Here is a 15,770-nt window from a genome sequence, read left to right on the forward strand (position 1 = left end):
AAAAAAGTTTGCCCACCACTGGGTTAAGCCAACTTTTTTTTTCTTCGCTACTTTCCCCCTTTTTATGACATAATTTCTTCGACTGCATTGTTTTTATGTTTTCTCTGGATGAGCACTCATTTTGAAATGATTTGAGAACAAAATCCTCTTCTGGCTCTTTTCAATCCTTCTCTACACATGCATACGCTACACAACTCACGCACATGCGCAAACTTGTCTTTCCCCTTCTCATACCATCCCCGGTGATTTGTAACTCATCAGATAGCCTGCGAGGGCTGAGCAGCGACGAAAATGTTATATTCTGCTTTGGTCAGTTTTTTTTTTTTTTTTTGGTAATTTATATCCACAGTGTATGTTTTGAGCAAAGTATGTTATAACTGTGGCAAAAATATATACTAGAAGTGAATGGGACAAAAGTCGTAAAACACAAAACCGTAAGTTATATCCACAGTGTATGTTTTATCCAGGGTGTTACTAGACTTGTACATCAGCGATGATTAACTGGCTGCACGCGTTACAGGGAAGTCAAAGATTTGCCCGGACTTTTCCAGAATACTGATCGAAATTTTATGCACAGGGTATGTGAACCCCGCATTACAGCTCGTGGACGACACTTTGAACACCCTCTTTGACCTCTGTTATTTGTTGAAATGCATATTCACTTACGTGGTGTGTTTTCTGTGTATGCTATCGTATCATTCCCAACTCTAGATGCGGCTTAAGCGATGGTGCAAGGGATGCGGTACACCTGGGTGGCAGGTTGTAAGGGGTGGCAGCTTGGGCTTTCATTGTACACAAATATCTTTAAAAATTAAACAGTAAATATTCACATGGCATCATGCTTTTGAGCCATACTTTTAAAACGGAGGTGTTGAGCAAACTTGAGAACAAAAACAGGGCCTCAGATCGTAATACCAAAAACAAAAATGTGCTTAATTGTGTATTTTGTGTAATTTGTGTATTATAAGGGGCAAGTATGCATTTTGATGCTCACAAATAATAATTTTTCCAGAACAGTCAAACAAATGCAGAACAAATAGTTCGGCTTCTCACTTGTCCGGTCCCTGGAGCACCAGAAACGTCATTGAAATAAATTTCTTAATAAAAATCTCCTCATTATACGTAATTTTTATAGGATAAGTGTAAGTAATCATGGATAATCAATAAGTGCTCTTTTGTGGCATAATCAGGAATGGCAAAATAATGATGGATGAAAAAAAAATTTAGACAAGATAACTTTACTTTGAAAACGAAACATTTTCTTTAAAAGCGGGACGTATGGGCATACTTATTTTCTTGGTAAACAATGGTGTGCAGCTTTCTTCTAAAAACTAAATTGGTTTATCCAGAAATCTCCTAGACTATACTTCTGTCAGCCTCCCACCACACCCGTCTATAGGGGTGGCACATGAGGGGTGGCACATAGGGGTTGCACCCGGGCGGCGGATAACCTTGAGCCGCCTCTGCCCGACTCCGAATTGGTATGGCATCCCGAGTCGTTTGGATGAACCCAGGGCCGCAACTAGGGGGGGATCAGACGGGTCTTGTACCCCGGGCGCTGGACCAGAGGGGGCGCAAATTTTATTCTAAAACCTTTCCTTCAGCATTACAAGGGGGTGCCAAGATGCGCACTTGCCCCGGGTGACCAAGCATCTAGTTGCCGCCCTGGATGAACCCCACCAACACCAGCTAAAGCAGACCTGGTAGCCAACACCATCTGCTTTAGCTGGTGTTGGCCCTACCCTTTCTAGAAGTTTTTAAACCTGATACCGAGACGCCCTGCATAAATTCAGCATCTTGTGGAATAAATTGCGGTCAGGCATACTGTACTGACTGCTTACTTTTATACTGCCAGGTCGAGCGTGAATTTTTTTTTATTCGGACAGACGTATTGAAAATAAAATTTAAATACACAAATTATCTAATTAATTAAAATAAATAAATTTTAAAAAATCACATGTTTGTGTGGAAATTAACTTCTGGTATCTTGGAATGAAATTTTATTTTTGCGCCGCCCACCCCCCCCCCCCCAGAGCTTTTCACCACGAGCCTCCAGTGTAATATTTCCATATATATTGTAATCATTTAATATCCGTAATGTAATTTTTAATGAGTTAGAATGTATTTAATTAATGTATTTAATGAGGTGGAATGACAATTTGACAATGATTTGAGGTATAAAAGTCAAGTTGTCTTCCTTGAAAATACGTGAAAAACCGGGACATTTTTGCAATAAAGTCGGGACAGCCAGAAAAGCAGAAAGAACCGGGATTGTCCCAGAAAATGCGGCTCGTGTGGTCAATCTAGGTGTGGAATATACGTTCGTTTATATATATATAGTCCACTGAGCTTTACTTATAACTAAGGTGACCATACGTCCCGTATTTCCGATACAGTCCCGGTATTTTCAGTTTTTTTTTGCCGTCCCGACTTTTTAGCAAAAGTGTCCTGGTTTTTCCCGTATTTCCTACGAAGCCTACTTGAATATTTATTCTTAATTGAAGTCAAAGATTGACATTATTTTTCAACTCATAAATTATTTTATGATAATTACAACTATAAATAAGAATATTAATCTCCTACATTTGTCTTGGTGAACATTTTTTTTTCGTGGAATACATTTTAATCTACTGCAATTTGTAGTAATGCATTATTTCCCGCCATTGTGATTTTTCCGTAATTTCAACACAATTTCGCAACTTGGTTTGGTTTTGGCGTCATTTTTGGCAGTAATTGGCGATGTCCCGTATTTTCCCGTGTTTGGAATCCCAATTTACCGCATTTCTCTCGAGGAAATATGGTCAGCCTACTTATAGCTCAGTCATATAGTCACAATTATTATAATATTTTTGCAAGCTTAAATTTTATGGATGTCTGTGGCAACAGTATCGTTTTGTTTGGCAGGCTGTTCAAAACGTCTATCTGGTCCAGGTATAATTTTTTTCATGTGTATACAAAAAAAACTAGAAATGAAAATTTAATATAAAAACAACAAATTGAAGATTCTTCCATCTTAGTGTAAGTATTTAATCATCTCTCATATGAGTCGATTGAATACTTGAGACAATTTTTCATATTTTTGTAGTGAGCTGAGTATAATAAAGTTTAGTTAATTTGATCACATTTTTGTTTTTAATCATGTCCACAATAATAGAATAGCATTCCGGAACGTTAATATGATTAGCGTTTATTTGTTTCTACTTTTATTTCCATTTCTGATACATCAAGGTTCGCCTTGACGTTGTATAGATACACTTGTACGTGCTCTAAGTTACCGAGTGCACCAAGGATTTTTCAAGACTGAGTATGTAAAATGAGGTATAAAAAAATTCTTATTTGTTTTGGTTTTTTATACAAAATAAGCCCCTCCGGCTTCAATCTTTCATTTCACACTTTATTGCTTTGTTTCAAGATCATCAAAAGATTCAAGATCCCGAAAAATCTGGGTCCTTTTTGAGTAAAAGTGGGTCCCTCAAAAAATATCTTGAAAAAAATTATGCCCCCCGTATAATTCACTGGTATCTCTATGAATTTTCTTCCAGCATGCTCCAGGTCTTTGATCACCTGCTTATATTTCTTAGTTGAGACTGAGCGGTTGGTCATGTTCTGGGTAGGAGAAGAAGGTAGGCTATCTCTCTGAATCAAGTAATTCATTTCTAAAAACATGTTCTATCGAAAGGTTCATTTACTTTCATTGTCTACTAGTAGGAAAAGCATGCAAAGAAGCTCATTAGCGCTGACAATTTAACGTATGTAATTCCACACGTGTAATAAATCTAAAACAAATATGCAGTTGATCCAGCTTATGTTTCTCCCATTTAGAACGTTTTTCCACTTAGTACAACTTATTTTCATGGTCCTAACAATAAATACTCATTAAGATTTCCTGTTTAAAGTGTTTTCTTATTTACAATGTTTTTATGACGGTTTTTTGAAAAACGTTATAAGCAGGATCCAGTTTAATTAACAGTTGAAGGCACATATTTATATATTTACTAATAAATCAATCTATAAATTCCCTTTGGATTGATTTTACATTTCGTTAAAAAAAATCTTAGCACTTTCTATATCTTCCGATCAAATTTAAAGCAAATTAGATTCTCTCTCTTTCCTCTCTCAGACACATCTTCTGATTCCCCTATTCATACTTTGGTTTTCCTGGTAAAATGATTTTATTTTCCCTCCCTGATGGTCCACCATTTTGATCTGTCGCCATTTAATTGCCACATATTTTAACACCTGAATATGGGAGCTATGTCAGATTTGTGTTGGAGAAACTTAACAGTATACTTATGTGTGTGTTTCCAGCATGTTTTGTGTTCAGGAGGTGGTGCCATATATCTAGCGCCGCAACTAGATACTTTCTCAAATGGGACAAGTACACATTTTGGCACACCCATATAACGTAGAAGAAACAGTTATAAAGGGTGAATTTGGTGCTCCCCTTTAGTCCAGAGCCCAGAACCCTGCCTCTCCCCCTGCCAGTTGCAGCCCTGCATCTATCCTCAAAACTGGTAACATTTGAAGTTTAATGTATGCCTATTTGTATTGTAGGTCTGTGTGATCGCTATGGCAACCAGAAGTTTTTCCAAAGGAGTAGCCAACTCAGAATTTGAGAGTTCCAAACCCGGATTTTCACCAAAAGCAAAATTTGATTTGGGGGAGGTTATGAACCCCCTCCCCGGAGATCAAAAATGAAAAATATTTTTGTAGAGAATTAAAATATTGGAAAAATAATTTTTTTTATACTATATGTGAAGAATTAGATCCTTGTGCTTCTCCAAAAGCTGATTATGCGTGATTTTTACAATGCAAAACAGTGACTACCGCATAGCTGCTAGATGACAATTTTGTCATCTAGACTGATACTAAAGGTCAAGTTTGTCCAGATTTGGTTTTTTTTCCACGATATCGGGAAAGTTTTACAATTTGAACAGGCATTTCAATCCTTTATGATTAAAAAAAATGTGCATTCACAATATTGTAGGAACAAGACGAATTTACACTGTATAGACGCGGTCTGTGAATGTCAGCAGATAGTAGCGAAAGTACCATAATTTCCCATATGTGACCGGAAGGAAGAAAATCCGCAGGGAATGAAAAATCCAAAATTTGAAACTTCTGTACACAGCCTCTCATTCAGAGAAGCAACTAGATATCCCTCATCTTATTCTTCAACGACCCGCGTGTATATCAATACAGTACAGTGTACGAAGTAGTAAAACCAGTTTTTCAAGGTCGCGCGACCATGATACATGGTAAAAAGAAGGAAAAAAAGTTGGGAAGGTTTTTCCTCTCTACTTTTTTCTTAGAACTAAAAAAGAACACATCCCGGAGGACACGTGAACAAAATTTTTATGCGTCCTTTTCTGAAATTCTGGGTATTTGACGCGTTACAGCGCGTCAATGGCTTCTCTGGATTTCAAGAAGTTTGGATTATGTTTAGCAGCTGAAATTATGTCTGTGCAATGTGCACTTCTCATTGGTTTTTGTTCATTAGTTGACTTTTTTGCTTAAATCGTCATGCAAGATGGTTCGAACATTTCTATGTTGATGTTTAAAAAGATTTCATTCTCAGTGACTCGTAGCGATTGTTTGCCACACTTTCAATAATCTCAGGTATCCTAGATGAACTTGGTCTTTTAGCATGCTTATCTTCTAGCATATCTCTCTTTGAAAAATGTGTACCATAGAAAAACATTTGATCTTGAAGAAAACTCACCGTAAACTTGTTTCACGGTTGGTGTGTTGTTTCAACTTGGTGCTGTTCAAACTAGGCACTTTTACCAAGTTTTGCATTTCTTTTACACAACAGCTCTTTGTTCCACGTTAATATTTCAACGTGAATTTTTTTTCTCTAATGAGCGTCTGTATCGTTTGAGTTGGTTAAACAAATACGCAGTGCACCAGCAGATTGTCAGAGTTTATTATCCTTATGGTGCCACTATAGGCTGAGATCTAACGCTAGTCTTAAAAATCTTTTGCCACACGGTGTATACTTTATCAATTTAAATACCTTGTTACAATAATACTCATGATTACTTATACTTAATACTTATTCATGAACTAATCAATTGGAATTTTTTTGCTGTGAATAAATACTTGGAATGAAAAAAATCAAAGTTGAATTTTCAAAATAAAATTGATCTCAAATTATAGCCCATGACTTGTTTATTATTATTTACTAAATATTTTTCACTTTTATTTTGTAATAGTATTTTATTTTTTGTGTTTTATGACTGAAACTCATGGATTTTGTCCACTCTATTACTCGTACAAAAACGAAAAATCACCATATTTTTCTATCTCAAAACGTACACAATCCTTCAAAAAGTCGGCTTAACTCCCTGAGGTCAGAAGAAAAAATTCTACAACAGAAAAAGCAACTCGCATTTGTGCCTCCAGGGTCTGAAAGGGATATTTAGATTTTATTGTCTCAAAGCAGATTGCTTTGCATTATTCTGTAATGAGCCCTCAGCTAACTAAAAATGTTCTGTCATAAAAATTCCCATGTTAATGTCTTCTATACAGAGAAGCTCTTTTCTTAAAATTTTTACTGAGCTTGTTCTGTAGCAGCACTGATTGTTCTGCAACGTTTTTTACAGTTTTTGGCATATTCTGCTTTGTGGGGGCTTTACTGTATATCAAAATGTTGCTAAATCATGAGTGGTAATTCTGATCTGCAAGTGTTTTTTTTTTGTTATGCACAGGGGTATGTAACTCAAATCAAAAAATAATTTGGCATCAGTCAGATTTCTCAAAAGCCAATTTTTTTTTAATTGAGAAAAAAAAGTAAAAAAAATAGTTTCTTCTACTTTTTATGGACTTAAGTAACCTCTTTCCATATCAGTGTACATGCAGGGCCATCATTTCAACTTTTTCCGGCGGGGGACAAGAACTCAATGTGTGTGTGTATATATATATATATATATACACACAATTTCTCATGTATTTTTCCAAAGCCAGGGGGCCCCAAAGCAGAACATGCCAAAATCTGTGACATATGTCAGAGAAGAACCAGTTCTACTGCAGAAAAATCTGGAAGAATTTTAAGAAAACTATTATATATATATGGGAACTTTTACTGCAGAACATTTCCAGTCAGCCAAGGGCTCGTTGCAGAACAATGCAAAACATTCTGCTTTGGGGCCACGGGGTGCAACGGCCCCCTTTCACCCCAAATGATGGGCCTATGTACATGCTAATATAACTTCCAAAACTTTTTGTTGTTCTCAGACTTTAATAATCACATATACAGGGTGATTATAACTGAACTGACACCACTCACACACAGAGACCTACGTAGTACTTGCTCTGGTGGACATATTTCGTTGAAATGTGGTATGCAGGTTGTATGGACCATGAGGAAAAAGAAATCTCCAATAAAAAATAGTTCAATTTTTGACCACCAGTAGAAAAGTGACACATTTGTATTGCAGTTTTTTTCCCCCATGGTTCATATCAGGGTAGCAACAGGGGGAAGCAGGAGGGTCTGGTGGCCTGGGCGTGGGACCAGAAGGGGCTCAGAATTCACCCTTTAATTGCTTCTACATGCAAGTGGCACCAAAATTCCAGCTTTGCCCCAGGTGACAAAGTATCTAATTGCATATCTACCAAGTTTCAGCAAAATATGTTTGCCAGAACAGGCTACTCATAGGTCTGAGTAGTGTCCGTTTAATGACACTACTCACAGACCTATGTAACGTGGTGTACGTAGCTATGTAATTTTAGGTGTCAATGCAAATTTTCTAATCTCTATGGTGATCTGGCACCTGGGATTTGTCTTCCTGGTTTAGCATAGACTATTTACTGCCATGCCAGTTTAAAACAAGCTAATTCTTAAGCGGGTACAGTATGTGTTTTTTATTTACTTTTTTCTCCCAAAAACCATGTCATAGGCACCAATGCTTCCGATTTTTCAGCCTTATTAAAATCTTCCTGTCGGAAATCTAATTCTTCCGATTTTTCGTATCTTCATAGAAAAATCCCTAAAAGTCCTCAAATTGAGCTTTGTTTGAATGGGAAATAATCTTCCAGTCCTTGCAATTTCAGGCTGACCCCGTTTTCTCAGGAAAAATATGGGTAATCAGAATTTCAAGTACGAAAAATCTGTAATTGTCACCAAATATAATGGTTAAATTAAGCAAAGTGAGTAATTATTGCTAAAAAAATCAGGACAGGGAAAAATACATTCCAGGAAAACAGGATTTTTATATGGTCACCCGTTGCAATTGCAAAAAATCCCCAGTTTTCCCTTCATATTTGTTTGACATGTTTTCTTCGATAAAGAATGTGTCGTCATGGGATAAACTACAGATTTTTTTTAGTCTGTGAATTGGAAAATGATAGTTTGATGCTAAAATATTGTCAAACAAACAAGAAAGGAAGTATTTTTTGATTTATTTCCCCATTCTATTTCAGCGTGTTCCTTCTTATTTCAATGTTTAATTTTATCAATGGATCTTTGTGCAGTTTTTTTGGTCTCTGAAATTTGAAGAACAACACTCCATGCATATCACACCACACAAAACTGCACATCGTGCAGGAGATGTTGATGCACCTTCAATACTTTACTTACTTTCATTCTTATTTCAATTATTAGTATCTATTCATTACCAGTTTTGTCTTTAGAAGGTAGGTGACGGCCATGGGCCCCACATCTCGATGCAGGGCCCCTAGGATAGGACCTTTGGCCGGCCCCTTTATAGTGAATTTATGGCGTGAAAAAACAAAAAAAATTATGAGAATATCGTCCCAGGCCCCAGGGTTGGAGCCCTGTTAGCCTCCCCATTGTGGGGGCCATGGTGACGGCACTTGAACATACACACATACATGTACAGAACTTACATGCCTAATACAGACCTAAATGCACCGTAAGGGTCCACAATAATTAATTCTGACACAGCCACCTCTTCAAAAGTAAAATGATAGTGAAACCTCCCTTAATGAAAACTTTTCTGATCCCGGTCCTGCGGAATAGTGTTAATGTATTTCACTCCCTGTTAGAGGACACTCTCAATAGCAGACAGTAAAATCAGACCAACTCTAATTTATTAATTTTTTGGTCACAAACTGAGAATTTGTCAGATTCATTCAAATAAGATTGTGTAATTCTATGCTCATATTTGTAAATGTGATAAATCATCAATTAATTACTTAATTAACTGAACGTAACTATGGTCCAGGAATACCAGGATAGTGAATTTGAATGGTTTTGTGTTTGTTGGTACGTGTGAAAAGAAACCAATTTCTACAAGACTGATAATGTTATGAATGTTTTCTTTACGCTGATTTTAATTTAATTTTTGTTGCAGAATAGACATGTGTAGTGCGCATATCATGTACAGGTAGTAAAAATAATTAATTGGTTTAATGAAGAGACGAAAGGTTATGAATTTTTTTTTTTTCCATATTTTGTCACACTTTCCAACTTCATGTTAGAATTATGTATAATCTCGGATAAAAGTGGCAAATGTAGTGAAAGTTAATCAAAATGATTGGAGATTATGCATAACCACCGGTGTATCACTTTTCACAGTATATCACTTTCACACAAACATTCTAAAGTTGAAATGTATAGGAACCAATTGCGAAAGAAGTCAAACGTAGTATAAATATGAAAGTCATATAAACGAGGTTTCACTGTATATCGTAACTCCCCATTAGTGGACAAATTGTTTTGTCCCTTGAGTGTTTATTATCGAGAGATTCTACTTAGGGATAGGACGAATAGTGATTTAGCCAAATATCAATTTCTTAAAATTCATCACAATTATAGATATATTTGGTGTTTTTAATTGAAAATAAAATTTATAATTTTAAATGATTGATAATGAATTTTAATTATGCAATTAATTATTTAAATAAATATTAAAAAACTATTAATTGAAGTATTTTTGTTGCCATGATACTGAGAATAAAACATTATATAAATGTTTTCGTCTATTGGGGTGGCACTATTAATTTGCAGTACTTTTGTTACATTTCGCATAGGTTTTGAACACCAAGTTCTATTTCAATAAATGACAGTGGTATTCACTTTATAAAACAAGCGAGCTCCATAGAAAGACATATTTAAAAAAATGTTCAAAAGGCTCGCTTGCAAAATTCTCCTTTTGTAACATGGTGTCCTTTACCTCCAGCATAGATTTTTTTTTTGTTCTATAGAAATAGGACGAATATTCAGCTGCTATTTGGCATATTCTCAGGGGGCGTCGGAACTGTTTCGAAACTATGGGTGCTCGTCTTTAGATTTATATCGGAAATTTTAATTTCTGTATCAATTCTGGGGGTGCTCGGATCCATGTCACAAATTACCGTGGGTGCTTGAGCACCCCCGGCTCCGACGCCACTGCATATTCTGCCCTTTTGCCAAATATTCAGTTCAGCCAAATAATGCTTGGGTATTTGGCTTAATATCTGTGTAAATCGAAGCACAACAAACTAATTTAAAAAATATATGTTAATTGTAATTTTTCCTATAAACTAAAAATTTACTGATTATATTTTGTTGTGTGGTGTACTTTCTGTACAAGAGGTTATGTCAGAGTGAATTTCTAGCATAAGGGAAACATGAAACTGAAAATAGAATCTTACTGCAATAAGGTGAAAGTGTGCTTGAATATTACATAAGTTCACTTACTGAAGGATGTATCTAGACAAAATACGCATTGAACTACTGAAAGAGGCAAAAGGGGCAAAGAACATCTAAAAAAGAAAAATAAGGAAATCAAATTTTATGACGCATTATTTATGAGAGTAAATAATGGTTGACATTTTCTTAATTAGATGTAAAATTGTAGCAAGTGTTGAAAAACAAATTGATTCTGTAAGTAATATTAAAATATTAAATTATCATTAAATTTGATTGTCAGTATCACAGCAATGAAAATTTTCAAGTACCAGTTTTTTTTAATATTTATTCAAATAATAAATTGCATAATTAAAATTCAATACCAATCATTTGAAATTACCAATAATTTTATTTTCAATTAAAAACACAAATTTTATTTGTAATTGTGATGAATTTAAAAAAAATTGATATTTGGTATTCTGCCAAATCACTATTCATCCCATCTCTATTGTTCTATAGGTTTAGTATGTTTTTATTACTATAGTGTTTTTTTTAATCATAACTTTATTATAATTTGTCATTGAGTTTAAAGAGCTCTTCAGAGAGTCAAAAAATGTTATAAGCACTGCCTACACTTTTGTGATAAATTTTTTTGTTTTTAATAAATACATTATTCCTTTTGGTCATTAATCATTTGTCACTGTATGCAGTAATTTTCAATGTGCTGCAAACAAATTACACTTTTTAATTCTTGGTTTTATTTTTAAAAAAAATAGGTTTTCAATATATAGGTTGGTACAAAGTTAGCTCAGGATTATTGCTTGCAGATGATGAGTACGCTGACTGAGGCTCAAAAGCAGCGAATTGAAGAGAATCGCAAGAAAGCTCTTGAAAAACGGGCTGCTGCTAGGAGAAATCAGTGTAATTTACCCCAGTCCAAATTTACTTTGAATAATGATTCTACATCTACTTATAGCTCATCAAATGATGCATCTGCAAAGTCCTATACTTCAAAAAGTTTGAACAGTGCATATGTCACTTCAAATCCTTCATATGGTGCTCAAAGCAATTCAAAAGTTTCATTTTATACAACCACAAGTGTGACTAACACAAAACAACTACAGTCAACCACTTCAGTTCAAAAGCCATTGATATCTTCTTCATCAAGTCATGCATGTTCAAATTTTGACAAATCGAATAACACTTACAGAGTATCTTGTGATAAGAAAAACGATAACCAAAGGAAAGCTACCTTTGCTTTCCTTTCTTCTGATCGCTTTTTTGTAGAAATTGGGTACGATCAAAAAGTTATTGAGGTTTTCAAGACAATTCCTAGTCGGAAATATGATGCTAATACAAAAAGATGGAATTTCTCCATAAAAGATCATGATTCTTTAGCCACCAAGTTAAGATCTTTGCAGCCTGAAGTTATATTCGCATCACTTCCAAAAAATTTAGTGGAGCTATTTTCAAAAAAATCTACTAAAGAAGAAGTATCAGAATATGATTTATCTATTCTTGATCCAGTTTTATCAAATGCTCTTCTTCCTTTCCAAAAAGAAGGAGTTAATTTTGCTATTCGTAACAATGGTAGAGTTTTGATTGCCGATGATATGGGATTGGGAAAAACTATACAAGGTATAGCTGTAGCAAATTACTACAAAAAAGACTGGCCTCTTCTTGTTGTGACACCTTCTTCTGTGAAATATTCATGGGCTGATGCATTTCATAAATGGCTGCCTTCTGAATCCCGTGAAATAACAATCATAAATTCGGGTAAAGAATATATAACTAAAGACAAAATAATTTTGATGAGTTATGACATTTTGACGAAAAAAAAAGATGATATTTTGAAGCGTGGTTTCAAGTCTATGATAATTGATGAATCCCATTGTTTAAAAAATTTCAAGTCAGCAAGAACTAAAGCAGCTCAGCAAATCATGAAATCTATGACTCGTATAATAATGTTATCTGGGACACCTGCATTGTCTCGCCCAATTGAACTTTTTCCACAAATATCTTCTCTTAACCCAAAAATATTTCCAAATTTTATTGACTATGGTATTCGTTATTGCAATGGTAAAAAAATGCAGTGGGGATGGGATTTTAGTGGATCCTCAAATATGGAAGAGCTTCAGCTACTTTTGGAAGGAACTGTTATGATTCGTCGTTTGAAGTCAGATGTCATAAAGCAGTTACCTTCAAAACGCAGACAGATTATTATTTTAGATCCCTCTCAGGTTACATCAAAAAGTAAAACTCTCAAAGATTTCTCAAAACAAATGGCTAGGGTAAATTTGAAAGGTATGGAACGCCGTGGGGTTCTCCTGCAATACTTTCATGAAACTGGTTTAGTTAAAATACCTGCCATTTGTGAATATATCAAGGATCTCCTTGAGGCAGATAAAAAATTTCTTGTCTTTGCACACCATCAAGCAGTGTTAGATAGAATATGTGATACTGCAGAAGAAGCTAAACTGGATTATATACGTATTGATGGCACAACATCATCAGAGCAGCGAAAATTACTTTGTGACAAATTTCAGTTATCTGAGAGATGTAGAATCGCTGTTTTGAGCATAACCTCTGCAAATGCAGGTTTAACTCTTACAGCGGCTCATTTAGTAGTGTTTGCAGAATTATTCTGGAATCCAGGGATACTGACTCAGGCAGAAGATCGGGTCCATCGCATTGGTCAAGAAGATTCAGTTATCGTACAATACTTGATAGCTAGAGGTACTGCTGATGATGAAATATGGCCACTTGTGCAAAGAAAGTTAGACATTTTGAATAAAGCAGGACTCAGTAAAGATAACTTTTCAGACAGTTCTACTGTAAGTAGGGAGAGTTCTAATCAACCTCACTTGGAAGACTTTTGGAATGAATTAGAAAATGATGCTGACTTCCAGTCACTTGTGGATGACAGTGATTTTAGTGCAAGCAAACGTTTAAAGTTTTCTTGATGCTACTATGTGTTTCTTTTTTGTGTAATTGACTAGCAGAGCTAGAAAACATATCAAGTATTTTGCATTCGTTCCTTGATTGGCTCAATGTGAAGCTCTGTATATATTTTTCTTTTTTAAAAGCTTTTTTTGCTCTAATTGGCCTTTTCATATGATGTGCATATAACATACATTTAAAATTTTTAAGTTTTCTTCATATGTTTTGTGTCAAATATTTTTCATAAAACTTTGTTTATATAAAATTACTTCTATTACTGGAAGCAATGACTGTCTCTTTTGCTCAATAATTTCTTTTATAATGAGTCAAAAAGTATATTCATTCTATTTTTTTCATCTTCCAATGTCTCCTTGCATTTATAAAATGGTTCGGTAAATTGCAGACTTATATTTAGGGCAATGTTTCTCAAAGTAGACGTCATGACGGGCTGGAGATATTGATTTGCATGCCTATTTACGCTTTAAAGTAGTTCTTTTATATGGGGGAAATATCTATCAAACTATTCTTGGTGAGCCACAGATGAACCATGAATTGGACGAAGGAGCTGTGGGTTAAAGAAGTTTGAGAACCACTTCTGTATATCAACATATTCACTGAGATATTGCAGATTTAAAGTTTATAGGACATCTCTGAGAATGCAGAAATGTTTTGATAAAGTTTCAAAATTGTTTTTTCTCAAGTTTTCCCTTAATATATGTATGCTGTTCTTTCCCTCATTTTCAGCTGTTTTTCAGTTCCACAATATCTCGGCTAATATTTCACTTAGAAACGTGGAAATTTTTTTGTTGTTCGATTCAAAAAAAGACGAAGCTGCTTTTTAACAACTCAGGACAAAGGGAACGTATAAAAAATAAATTTTGTATCTTAGTACATGTATGGTTTCTAGTAAAATGGGAATGACACATCTAAAATGAGTGTTATTTAAATACTTTTTTTTAAATTGGAAATATGTTTCTATAGCCAACGGTTCACAAGTTATTTGGAATGAAACGGAAAAAGTTTTCACCCTATATAGACTGAAGAGCCAAAAAAACTGGTACACCTGCCTAATATCGTGTAGGACCGCAACACAACGTGGCATGGACTCGACTAATGTCTGAAGTATTGCTGGAGGTAATTGACAATATGAATCCTGCAGGGCTGTCCATAAATCCGCAAGAGTAAGAGGGGGTGGAGATCTCTTCTGAACAGCACGTTGCAAGGCATCCCAGATATGTTCAATAATGTTCATGTCTGGGGATTTTTGTGGCCAGCGGAAGTGTCTAAAGTCAGAAGAGTTTCCTGGAGCCACTTTGTAGCAATTCTGGACGTGTGGGGTGTCGCATTGTCCTGCTGAAATTGTCCAAGTCCGTCGGAACGCACAATGGACATGAATGGGTGCAGGTGATCAGACAGGATGCTTACGTACCTGTCAGAGTCCCATATCACGCCCCATACCATTACAGAGCCTTCACCAGCTTGAACCCCTGTTGACATGTAGGGTCCATGGATTTATGAGGTTGTCTCCGTACACGTCCATCAGCTCAAAGCAATTGGAACCGAGACCCGTCAGACCAGGCAACATGTTTCCAGTCCTCAACAGTCCAATATCGGTGTTGTCGGGCCCAGGCGAGGCGTAAAGCTTTATGTCGTGCAGTTATCAAGGGTACATGAGTGGGCCCTCGGCTCCGAAAGTCCATATCGATGTTTCGCATGCTGACACTTGTTGATGGACCAGCATTGAAATCTGCAGCAATTTGCGGAAGGGTTGCACGTCTGTCACGTTTAATGATTCTCGTCAGTCGTCGTTGGTCCCGTTCTTGCATGATCTTTTTCCGGCCGCAGCGATGTCGTAGATTTAATTATTTACCGGATTCCCGATACACTCGTGAAAATTCAAATTTCATCGCTACCTCGGAGATGCTATGTCCCATCTCTCGTGCGCTGACTATAACACCACGTTCAAACTCACTTAAATCTCGATAACCTGCCATTGTAGCAGCAGTAACCGATCTAACAAATAAGCCAGACACTTGTTGTGTTATATCGGCGTTGCCGACCTCCGATTGGTTCCATATCTCTTTATTTGCATACGCATGCCTGTACCAGTTTTTTTGGCTCTTCAGTTTAAATTACCCACGGGTAAGTACAATTTCTACTATACTTTGCCAGATAAATTTACAACCTTCCATAATCAAAGTTACTTTAAAGCTCTGATTTAATGCCAAAGATATCCATGCTTGGATGATTCCACAAT

General features: G+C 35.8%; 1 protein-coding gene across 4 annotated transcripts; it reads left to right on the plus strand.

Moving 5' to 3' along the window:
- The first annotated feature begins 2,876 nt into the window (after window positions 1–2,876).
- Marcal1 (SWI/SNF-related matrix-associated actin-dependent regulator of chromatin subfamily A-like protein 1) lies at window positions 2,877–13,794 on the plus strand. Of its 4 annotated transcripts, none has more exons than XM_089232786.1 (3): window positions 2,879–2,931; window positions 3,229–3,318; window positions 11,350–13,788. In XM_089232786.1, exon 3 carries the CDS (start codon window positions 11,401–11,403, stop codon window positions 13,534–13,536), a length of 2,136 nt encoding a protein of 711 aa, XP_089088912.1. In that variant the 5' UTR covers window positions 2,879–2,931; window positions 3,229–3,318; window positions 11,350–11,400; the 3' UTR covers window positions 13,537–13,788. The 4 variants fall into 4 exon arrangements, with proteins under 4 accessions (XP_089088915.1, XP_089088912.1, XP_089088913.1 ...); XM_089232787.1 differs by having other exon boundaries at window positions 2,891–3,018; window positions 11,350–13,794; XM_089232789.1 differs by lacking the exon at window positions 3,229–3,318 and having other exon boundaries at window positions 2,877–2,931; window positions 11,350–13,794.
- Window positions 13,795–15,770: the final 1,976 nt, after the last annotated feature.

This window comes from Pholcus phalangioides, unplaced genomic scaffold (genome assembly GCF_987345545.1).
Source record: "Pholcus phalangioides strain wild (caught in Gottingen) unplaced genomic scaffold, Ppha-v1.0 ptg000007l_1, whole genome shotgun sequence".
NCBI classification, from domain to species: Eukaryota; Metazoa; Arthropoda; class Arachnida; order Araneae; family Pholcidae; genus Pholcus; species Pholcus phalangioides.